Source organism: Diorhabda carinulata, chromosome X, assembly GCF_026250575.1.
Source record: "Diorhabda carinulata isolate Delta chromosome X, icDioCari1.1, whole genome shotgun sequence".
NCBI lineage: Eukaryota > Metazoa > Arthropoda > Insecta > Coleoptera > Chrysomelidae > Diorhabda > Diorhabda carinulata.
Genome location: NC_079472.1, coordinates 57,918,918 through 57,931,260, shown reverse-complemented (window position 1 = coordinate 57,931,260; position 12,343 = coordinate 57,918,918). Strand labels below are relative to the sequence as shown.

Sequence of the window (12,343 nt, the reverse complement as noted above, 5' to 3'; positions counted from 1 at the left end):
AAGAAATATTTTCTATCTAGCACCTCATTTACTAATCTGTTAATTTTTTTAGAATTATAACTTTCATTTGTCCTCTAGAATGCCATCACCTTGAATAATTACCAACGTCTACCCAATTTTTAAACAGCGCACTCGATTTTTTGTTAAAAAACTGACTTCAATTGAAAATAATTTTAGTTTCTCTCATATATGTCTAAAATACTAGTTCTGTAGTAGTTTCCTTCATTGGTTTTCATTCTACACCATGCAACGTGCTCTAACATCTACAAGTGCGATCGTGCGATATTTTGAAAACGTCACAAAATAAACGATGAAAAACGTCTAAATGAGATTTTATTCAAATACTTTGATCTCTTCTATTATGAAAGTAGGAGAGTTATGAAAAATATTTGGTACGATTTTTATGTTACAAGAAAATACTTTTCGCAAATTCTTGGATTCACAAAATAGAACATTACTCTTACCACATAGGTAGCAGCGGACATATCACTGGCTTGGGGCCAGAGGTCCAAAACGTCAAGTTAAATGTGCATCAAACATTTTACAAAGAAATTGTACATTAGAATACACAAGTGATGAAAAAAGTTTCCAAACTCAACCTGAAGATGTCAGCGCTTATCGATTTAACTATATATTTGCTTATGAGTTGAGAGATTTTCTTTCAAATTTCAACTATTTTGAAGTTTGACAATTTTTTTGAAAACGGACAGTATCGGGCTGTCATTTGAAAGTTGTTTTTGAAAGTCAATACGCCTGGCAAATGAAAGAGGAGCAGCTAGACACTGTACAATCGTTTACGAACATAAAATTTCGGGCGGTTGAATTAAAACGTGGCCGTGTGAGCTTGACTAAAGTCGATTATTCGGAACAGCCAAAAACTACGACAATCAGTGATGTCATCGAAACAGTTCACCAGTTGGTACTGGAAGTCTGTCGGATTGAGGTTAGAGAGATAAAAGAGGCTCTCGGAATCAAATGAACTCGTATACTAACTTAAGCATGCGTAAACCATTCGAGCACTGAGACAGCGTTTGCTTATTAGCTAACAAAAGTTCCGAGGAAGACCTAGACGATTTCATCGACTGGAAAACTGATGGCTACCGTTTTTTGTGATAAGACATGAGATTGTGTTCATCAAATGTATTTAAAATGGCAAAACAATAACGGGAGATTATTAGACATCATTGCTTCATAATATAAAAGGAGAAATTGAACTACGATTTGGTTAAGTACCTATCGTATTGTTCACGAAAATGGTCCTTAAGCTGGCTCTGCTTGACTAAAATGTCCTTTTAAATTCCGGTGAAGTCGCAAATTTTTTATACATTGCGGAACTCGTATGATCTCAAGTTTCTTTATAGCAAGCGGTTTATTTACATTGTTTCTTTTGAATAAATTCTAGTATATGTATATATATATATATATATATATATATATATATATATATATATATATATATATATATATATATATAGTCTATTTATTTATTTATTTTGTTTCTTTACGCTCCAGAAGTTTGTAGAATTCTTTTGGGATATTTTTTATTTATATATAAGGAGTTTTGTAATGCAGTGATGTTCAGTAATAAATAGTCGTAGTGAACAGAACGAATTAGCAAAGTAATCGAAGAATTAAATAAACTATTTAAGTTAGTTGAGTGATAGTGACAACTGAAGTTATTGTAAGCTAGTTAAGTGTAGTGTATAGGATTCAATTGCATAAATAACGTAATTAACAATGTTTATTAATTTACGCCATGAATAGAAATCGTATAAATAAATAAGAAAAAAATTACAGTATGTTTCAGATCTGCCTCCAGCGACTTCTACCTGATTCCTAACTTAAGAGTTTCACTTGGAGAGAAATTTTCATCAGACGATGAAGTTATAACAAATGCAAACGCCTATTTTGAGGAAAAGACAACTAATATCATTTGGAAGGGTTAAAAATATTTAAGTATCACTGGAAAAGTATTTATATTAAAACTATGTTGAAAAATAAAAATGACTATACAAGTGTTAATTGGAATATTTATTAAAAATTGAGGGCAACGACTTCAGAAAATAGTTTAAATCCAAAATATAAGAAATAATAAAAATCCGGTTTGTAGTATTTCCATTACCTCGACCTCGCGGGAGACTGATTATAATTAGTTGAGAATATTTTGCTAACAATTTTTATTTTAGTAGTTAATAAATAGAGAACCGGTTTAGTGTAAACCAAACTATTATTATAGAATGTTCTAATCCAACAAATAAAGTGAATAAATAGAAATGTTATATATATTATTGATTTTCTGTAATTTGGGTTTTCTGAGGGCACAATATGAAGTGCCTGAAGCCATAGTAGAAGCCTATCATCCCAAAGGTTTTTCTGTATCTATACCAGGTATGTTTGTTTTGTTTATTTTTGGTTAGACTACTGGATAGTCTAAGAATTATATTCGTATATTTGGTGTGAATATGTCGGGGCTTATATTGATTGAGTTATTAAAACAGTTTGTTTATGAAATAAAATTTGAGGCGCTGGAAAGAGAGGACTAATCAGCATATAGAGAACTGTGAAATTTGGAATTTGACAGATTAAGATGTTATTACACAAAAAATCAACAAACCTTTTACAGAGATAAAAATTTGGATAAAAAAAAATCAAAAACTATTAAAAAAGGAGAAAATTAATTCAATGAAATCGGTTTATATTTATTTGACTTCTGTTTTGAGATCCCGTGACCATGTAAATATTGTTTATTACTACTTAAAATCAAATGAACATGTGACATGTTCACATTTCTTTATAATTAAGAATGTTTTTTCGTAATTCCGTACTCTGGAGATATACGGGTGATTCCATTATAACTGTGATATTCAATGTCCTGTATTGTTTTTTTGTACTAGTCATTAATTAATAATCAATTAATAAAAATTTTGTGTTAATTGAATAATTCTTAAGATATTTAAACATTATTTTTATACAATATAACTTGCCACTTAAAGAAAACTTATACTACATCACTTGAATGTCAGTACCGTGTCATGTCCATTCCTAGAATTTACCGATAAATTATTAATTTTTTTTGTCGTAACAAATGATTTAAACTAATTACCTTATAAATTCTAATGTTTATGATCAAACTGAGGAAAATTGATGCACTTGTTGTTTAATATCTTAAGTTACCATGTCAGTACCGTGGATAAATGAGTCAGTACCGTGGAACTCAAAATCCGACATTTGCGTCTTGCTCGTGATACTTTGAAGTTGTAGTAAATTCCTCTTAGAGTTTTATTTTTACAGTAAAATAGATGAATAATATGCATAAAAAAGTTAGAAAAGTTAAATTTTAAAATCTTGAAATTTTGAATACAAAAAATCACGCCTTCTGATAACGCTGGTTATAACTTAATGTAATAAAAATTATAAAAGATGGTGGGTGGGCCTTCTATGCTCTAGAAGCTCTTGGAAAAAGAAGTTATCTGTAGCAAAACACAGAAAGTTCTACAATATTTCTAATAAATTAAGAGAGGGGTAGTCGTTGCTGACTAACTAGAACTATAACTAGCAAGATATTGAGGTTTAAAAGAATTTGAGAATATAAACAATTCATATAATTTGATAAGATCATAGGAATTATCTGGAACACTCAAAATAAGAATATATCCAGCAATAATATGATCAAAATTACATACGGAAGTAAAACATGGGTTAACAAACGTACAAGAAACAAAACTGGTTATAAGAAAAACGAAAGTCTTGAGGAACATCTCTGAAGGAACAAAAGAACAGTTTATTTGTGTGAATCTGAATAAATACGCATTAATAACAAGTTCTATAAAAGCTCAAAGAGTGAGAGTTTGTTGGGTATACTAAAAGGATGCCGGAAAATAGATATACAAAAAAGTCATTGGAGAAGGAGAAGGAAGAAGAGGCCAAAGAAAAAAAAAGGTGCCGGTGTTTCAAGATATAAGAGAGATATATACGAATTGAAGGACAGGTTCAGAATCGCTACCTGCGAAAAACAATTTTAGAAGGAGCTTAAGATCGAAGAAAGAAAAATAAGTCATGAATTCTGATATCCAAATTGCAGCAAACTTCAATATCTTCCTGTTTCTAAAATATATTTTATATGAATTGAATTGACATTTGCATATTTCTCGTATGAACTCGCTTCACTTATTCATACAAATATCAAATTTTGTAAGAAGTACGCACAGAAAATTTCTTTATTGAATTCCTAGCTTTAAAATAGATCGAACGTTCTAAGCGCCATAATATTACCATTTGATTTTAGATGAAGAAGGTATAAAACTGTTTGCATTCCATGGAAAAATTAATCAAGAAATGAATTATAGAGAAGCGGGAACTTTTTCTAGAGATATCTTGAAACCTAAGTATGGATTTTGGACTTTTAGTGATTCATCGACGAAACTGAAGATTGGAGACCGAATTTATTTTTGGACTTACGTTGAATATTTTAACGGACAGTCCAAACTGGGATACCCCAAGGACGATCAGATATTTACTGTAACAGGTAAGGTTCTGTATACGCAAAGAAAAAGCTTTGAATCCCTAATCATATTAGCCTATAATTGGAATTCTTTATGTACGAGACTAGTTCTTATCAGTGCATCTTGTCAAATGATAATATTTTAAGGTCGCTATTACATTTTACGGTGTTGGTTGTACGATTAAAGTATATAGTTATTGGTTTTTTTGTGAAAGTACAAAACCATTCGTTCTAATCATCCAGTCGGCAGGTTATTTAATATTATTGTGAAGGTGAAAATAATGATGAAATGGTACGCAAATATACAGGGTGTCCCACGACGAGTTAAAACTATCTGTATATGGCAAAATACTTATAGTAATAACCCAAGAAAATATCGTGTTGCAATCAGATTTTGAACTTTTATGCTCCTAATCAAATTATTTATGAAAGCTTCATTGAATAGAGATTTTATCGATATGAAAATCTATTCTCTATCAAACAGGCGATGTTGTACGAACCACCGCGACATTGCTACAAAATGGCGTCATTCGGCGGTCACTGATTCTACTTAACTGCGTTTTTTTTGTATATGGTACCAAAACAGCTATTCAGTTACATTATAGCCATGAGGAGAGCTTTTGACAAAATTTTTCATGAAATTGATATCCTCGTATCCATGCTATGCTATGCTCGTACATTATACGTCATATTTACTTTCATGAATATTGTAGGAATCTTAGAATACAAACACTATTAAATTGTCACAAAACTTGCCTACTTTCCCACTTGTATTTTTGAAATGAGTTGTGGAAATACAAATTCATGTTTTTAGAACTAATTCATAAGCCTCCTGGCCGAGATAGAATACCAGGTGGTGGTTCAGCATTTTCGAAATCAAGCTCAACATCGACAACAACTACATCGTTACCAGATGTAGAACTTACTGATAATAATAACATCTGTGAGCCCACAGTTACTACTATAAATGGAGGACTCAGTACATGTAAAGAGAGACTGATCTTTGATGAGCCTTTCAATAATCAGATCACATCAAAATATTGGAACATAGAAAATAGATTGGCAGGAAAACCAGTAAGTTATTCATGGGTTATTAATTCACTGATAGTGTTAGTCATCTAACAAGAATCATTATTTCGTGTGGTGGTTTAATTTAAATGGAATTCATAAATCACTTATTCCATTGTTATCACAATACTGAGTTAAACTATTTGTTAACCAAACAGTGATCATCAAGTTCATAATATAATATAATTGTCTTCAAGAAGGTCCTGTGTGTTTCTTTTTATCGTGATGGTCATCATAACATCATCTGGAAAGAAATTGAATGTATGATCCATCTGGTAGTCTTCCTTGAGATAAAATATGTTTTTGAGAGAACAACTGTAAAGCTTGCCGTCAGCACTTGCGGAAATGGAGAGCACTTGAAATAGTGATTACATGAAATGAAATTATAATAACCGAACTTTAGTGTATGATCCAGGCAACTAACTATACAAGAGCGGATAAATCATGAAACAAGTTAATTATCTTACGATTAATTTATAGTCCAGTGAGTAGGCACAGCCCCAATTAGAGCCAAAACCTACGAACATTAGTTATTTATTTTATTCATTTTTTATTTATAACCAGTAAAAAATTACAAGCATTTACAATACTTTATAATTCCTACAGAGGTATACAATACCTGTACGTAGGAACTGGTGCCTTACTTACTAAAAATAAAATAATAAAACAGATAATACATGCTTTTTAATAAGAAATGTGTCATCCCAACCCCAGTATATTAAAATGATAATAAAATTAGTATACAATAATTAACATTAATAAAATATAGTACTTATTTGGTTTAAACATCTCTTACAATTTAAAGTTTCAATTTACTTTTTAGGTCCTTATTGTTGTAATTTCCCTTTATCTCCTTAAGTTCATTTGGTAATTTATTAAATAATTTTATTGCCACAATATAACTATTTTATCACTAACAGTTTTAAACATTTTTGGTATTAGAATACTTTTATTTTTAGTTTTACTTGTTGATAACTCATATTTATTATTTAGTTCTTTATAGTGATATACAACAGCTTCGAAGCAAAATAATTGCTCCATATTTAATGGATAAGCGCTTTTAGTAAAATTGTGTTTGTTAATAATTTTTAATAATTTGTTTGAAGCGTCTGTATCAGATTTGATTATTAGAATACCCACCACCCCATGCAATGATTCCCTAACCTGTAATGCTTTGAAAAAGTGCATAATCAATTGCCATAAGAGTTATTTTCCATAAATTTAGATAAATTGTAGAAGACAAAAGTAAGATACTTAGTTTTATTGATTAAATATTCAATATGCTTATTCCAATTCCAAGATATTTACAGCATTCAACTCTAGTTAGTAGTTTATTTTGTATTTTTATTTCTAAGTCGATAGGAACATTATCATAATAATTTCCAAAAGTAATATAGACCGTTTTGTCAATATTTAACGTTAATTTGTTAGCAGTAAGCCAAACATCTATTTCATCCAATAATTCATTCATTTTATTTATAGTTTCTTCCCATGTCTTTCCTTCAGCTATCGCAGCTGTATCATAGCTGCATATGATACAATAGCGTTATCAGTTATTTTAGTAAGAAGATCATTTAAGTAAATAATAAATAAAAGTGGTCCAGTTCTGATTTCTTTATAATCACTATAAACATTATCAATTTTTACTCTTTGCATCCTATTTTCGAGGGTTTGGTTTTAACGCATCATACGGGGGGAAAAGAAAGCTTACGTGGTAGGATGAGTACAGTCACCCTCTATAACATATCCATTACAAAAAAGAAACCTCTTTCTACTGGAAGAGTTTCTTCAATACATCAGCCGAAGAAGGTGTAGAAGCAAGTAGTAGCAAGTGTAGCCCAGAGTCTCAAGTCGTGAAATAAGACTTTACTATATAATCAGACCAATTTTGACCCTGAAGAGTCTTTAATTTCCAATTTTTAGCATGTTTGAATCCGGTTTCCGGGGCTCTCATTGTATGAACGCTTATAATCTGGCTCTCTATTTCTCTAATGTTTTACTGTAACCTTTATGAGCATTGAGAAGTTTTGAGGCCTTCCAACAAAACAACTGTCATCCGTATTTATACTACCGAACAATTTCCTTTCGTAGATTTACACCTTCAGAAACCAATTGTTGGGTCTGTAACTCCAGCATCCATTCCTTAGAATCAGTTAATATCGGTTCCAAAGGATTGGATACCTTGATAGCATCCAGTAAGAAGAGAGAGGTGAGAGTATCGATAAAGCACCCTGAGAAATACCTAAATCCAGAAAATCAACGACATAACTAATTTTCATGGGTCAGGAGCTGTGATCACTGAACTATTACTATTTATAATAAAATCGATTTTTAATTTCAAATGGCGATCGTTAATTTTTAATTTTTGTCAATTGAAACGTGCCATTTAAAGTTTTTTTATTGCTGTATTCAGTGATATCATAGTTGATCAATTATTTAAAAGGAAAGAAGAAAAATTTGTCTCAGATTACGCACCTGGTATTAAGTTAAATTCATGACATTTCCAGGAAAAAGTTTTTAGAAATCAATTATGGCTGCTTTCACTAATCCATCGTTAGAAATACTATGTTTGGGTGGGAAGAATTAATGAAATAATTATTGATCCAATCTTCGGTCTCTGAAGACGATAACTTGGTTATCTAAACGCGTGTCAGGCAGTGTGATTGTGAGTATTGGTGAAGTGGTAATATAAACAGTGTGTTCACTATGGGATACAGTGACATTTATATTATACACTGTAAGCTCACCCAATAAAGAAATTAACAAAAAAGGAACAAATGCTTGTATGTTGTTAGTAAACTGGTGAATTTAACATTGAAGTGATGTTGAGATTGAATTTGAGACTACTGTATCTACTCAATAGTGAATCTGAATGCGTTCTGCTCTTATTAATGGCAAAAAAATTTATAAATTGTGATAGCTACGAGAGTTGCTAAAAATATTTGTTCGTGTTGGAGATCGCATAATTTGGCAGTCGCTTAAAAAAAGCTCGTGTCGATTGGTGCAAAGAAATGCGGTGCCTCAACAAACGACGAGTAATGGTTCTATGTATATGGAACCAAAACTAAACAACGACTGTTTGGGTCTTTTAAGACAAGCCAAGAAAATGCTTCGACAATTGGTTCAAAAGCATGCAAAAGTGTATTGATCTTAATGGAGAATATTTTGAAAAACAATGTAGCTATCTTATATATTAAAAAAATTGATGATTTCCATTCCGAGTCCGTTCAGGCGTTCTACCCAACCGATTTGCTTAATGTTTTTTTTTTCAATAAAAGGTATTGATTCACAGATCAGCCATCAACCATCGGATTTCATCTAATTTTCACCATTTTCAAGTTATACTCAAATGCGATTTCCCCTTGTACATTACTTATGGGAGTTTTTTACATACACACGTTCTATCCTCAATATCTCAGGTTCTATTCAAGATAGAGACTTCGTTTTGGTTTAAAAACACGCGCCGATACATCCTCTTTCTTTTGAGTTTTTGAACACTTAAATCGGTTGAGTTGGAGAGGAGCTAGGCGCGGACATTCAATGTGGAGTTATGGATTTTTGTAGGTTTTTGGCAATTTTTCTACATTCAAAGATCTATATCTCAGGTTCTAATATAGCTATAGAGTTCGTTTTGGTTTAAGAACACTCGCTGAAACATCTTCTTTCTTTTGAGTTTTTGAACACTTAAATCGGTTGAGTTGGAGGAGCTAGGCGCGGACATTCAATGTGTAGTTATGGATTTTTGTAGGTTTTTGACAATTTTTCTACATTCAAAGATCTATATCTCAGGTTCTAATATAGCTATAGAGTTCGTTTTGGTTTAAGAACACTCGCTGAAACATCTTCTTTCTTTTGAGTTTTTGAACACTTAAATCGGTTGAGTTGGAGGAGCTAGGCACGGACATTCAATGTGGAGTTATGGATTTTTGTAGGTTTTTGACAATTTTTCTACATTCAAAGATCTATATCTCAGGTTCTAATATAGCTATAGAGTTCGTTTTGGTTTAAGAACACTCGCTGAAACATCTTCTTTCTTTTGAGTTTTTGAACACTTAAATCGGTTGAGTTGGAGGAGCTAGGCGCGGACATTCAATGTGGAGTTATGGATTTTTGTAGGTTTTTGACAATTTTTCTACATTCAAAGATCTATATCTCAGTTTCTAATATAGCTACAGAGTTCGTTCTTCTCTATTATAATGATTTCTGATACTAATTTAATGGATTCGATTCGAGTAAGCCGCGGTAAAAGCTAGTATCCAATTATAAAGTTTGCTTTTTATTTATCTACTTCATAATTCAAGTAGCAACCAATCGTATTGTTAGTACTCGTACAACATCTATGAAAACCTCAACATCTAATGAAAAATATTCATATTTCTCTCGGGTGGGGTTCGTTATTTAAATGTCGTATTTCTAATTGGAGAATTTATGGACCTTGATTCTTTATGAAATCATTATCATAATAAGAATATCAAAGTTTTATCTTTATGTTTAAAAAAACAAATATATTTTATTTCTATTTACAAAAGCCGAATAATACAGTTTGAATTGTGGCTGTTGCTTTATCCTATAATGGTGTGTGTCGTGCATAGGCACAAGAAGATAGACGTTAAAGAAAAAGAAATGAATATAATACTTATAATAAAATAGACAAAATAGCTCTTCAAGACTGTTTTGTTACTACGCGTCTCACCGACCAATTTGTACCACCCTCAGGTGAGTCTGATTCAATTAATCTACAAAATAACAGTTATTTGGAACGAAATGCTGCTAGCGGACATCTGCCTGTTTTTATGTGATGTCACCCAGTATATAATGATTTTTTTTCTATGTACACGTTGATAAAGCTCTGCATTTGTTTCATGATGTAATAACAAAAAATTATATTCCCTGTATGTACACAATTTCAATAATAATTTGAAGAGCTGAAAGAAAAAAAAAAACTATTGTTTTCTTGCTATTTTGGCAAATAATAAAACTGCCGTATAAAATAATTTATATATATGATATTTATTATATTCTAGGATTATGAATTCGTGATCTATTCTGATAGACCAGAAACAATTTTTGTTGCTAATGATACGTTAGTTATAAAGCCAGAATTAGCTGATGATGTATACGGTCCAAATTTTGTGGAGCAATCTTTCGATTTCAAAGAACGGTAAGTTACTATACATTGTTGTAGTCACTCATAATTTTATTTATCTGCTTGACTATGCTGACCTTCGAGATTTCGTAAGAATAATTTAAAAATGTAGATTTTACTAAATATACTTGTGTTGGATTGGATCTTACATTGAAAAAGCAGTTCTTGAATAAACAACTTGATGAATTTTCAACAATAGATATACAATGAATATCCATTAAACTCCATTTATCTAAAATTTTATTCCGACAATATTATTAATAATAATAATTCGAATCAAACAAAATTTTTGTTATTTGTAATTATGGCTTCTTCAAATAACTTGTCTTTTCAACTAATAACCATTAACAAACATTGAATTTCAATAGTGAATTAACATAATTGAAGGTAATAACTTTTATTTTTTTCCATCTATTTGGCTCTCACTACTTGAAATTATGTGACAAATTTCAGAAGATGATTGCTCGAATGAAATTCAGATGAGTCTTTCGTATAACAAAATTTCCTCAGCCCAGCTCTTTTCGAGATAACACCCTTAAATGGTGGTGACTGAAATTGATTTTTCATTTTATTTATTCTAAAATTTCAGATTTGCAGTGAAAAATATTTTTAAATAAAACATTGATTCTATTTTATAATTATATGTCATCAAACTTTGATATGAAATGAAGTAAGGGTTGCTAATTTCATTCCCGTATAATGTAACAGGAGTATTGAAACACTACCCGTGGTTAGTCCTTTGCGAGTGCACGAAAATTACAGAATTTCAAGTTTCTAGCACAACTGAAATTTGCTTCGTTGTCTTTCTGACAAAAAAATCTTCGAAACCATGTTCTCTTCCATACACTCAATTTGAATCTACCTAGTTATAAGTTATTTAGTTCTTTTTTTCCTGTACTGTACATAGATCAATAGATCTTCACATGAACGTTAAACTGTTCAAGAGTTTTTAAGAAACATTCCTCATTCATACGCCCAGAAATATATTCAAATCCAAAACCACATCGTGGATCATTAATTAACGTAACATCTTTGTAGTTAGCTCGAGGGAAGACGAAAACCCATTAGTACGATTGTCAAAGTTGGTATTTAACTTCACCTGATGTTACTATTCCGATTTGTTTTTATCCATTTTTAGCTCAAACATTGGGAGAATTGGTTATAGTCTTGCAGCCTGTTTAATTTGCCTCAAATATCGTGAGCGCAGGAGAAATGAATCTTATAAGGACAACAGTATCCTTAATTGTTCACTTATAGTCGTTTTATTTGCTTCGGAAAATCAAATACTTCCTTTTCTGGCAAATAATGTTTTCTAATGGCTCATAAATCCTTTCAATATTCACTAACCTTGTGAGGATTCTCCATTTATTGGGACGTAGATACGTTGAAGACAGGGGTAGCTTTATTTATGGACTACCCTTTCTCGATCAGCTTCCTTTATTGTCGCAGTTAGGGGTCTTTCATGCTTTTTTGATTTCGTTGATTCATTTCAGTTTAGTTTACAGCCTGGCTCTTTCAAAACATATTTCCGAAAGAAACATATTCTAAGGAATTAGAATAAAGTTAAAGATTTTCAGGTAAAATACGATTATAGAATCTGTATACTCCGAAACAGCTCCCAATTCTTC

The 12,343-nt window shown here is 31.2% G+C and overlaps 1 protein-coding gene across 1 annotated transcript in view; it reads left to right on the top strand.

The window, feature by feature from the left end:
• The window catches only part of LOC130900563 (uncharacterized), a 47,006-nt gene that overhangs the window by 18,703 nt on the left and 15,960 nt on the right, over positions 1 to 12,343 (top strand). The window contains exons 10-13 of the mRNA XM_057811261.1: positions 2,272 to 2,388; positions 4,286 to 4,525; positions 5,316 to 5,575; positions 10,594 to 10,730. Of these exons, the coding sequence (XP_057667244.1) occupies positions 2,272 to 2,388; positions 4,286 to 4,525; positions 5,316 to 5,575; positions 10,594 to 10,730 (754 nt within the window). The remainder of the gene's footprint in view (positions 1 to 2,271; positions 2,389 to 4,285; positions 4,526 to 5,315; positions 5,576 to 10,593; positions 10,731 to 12,343) is intronic.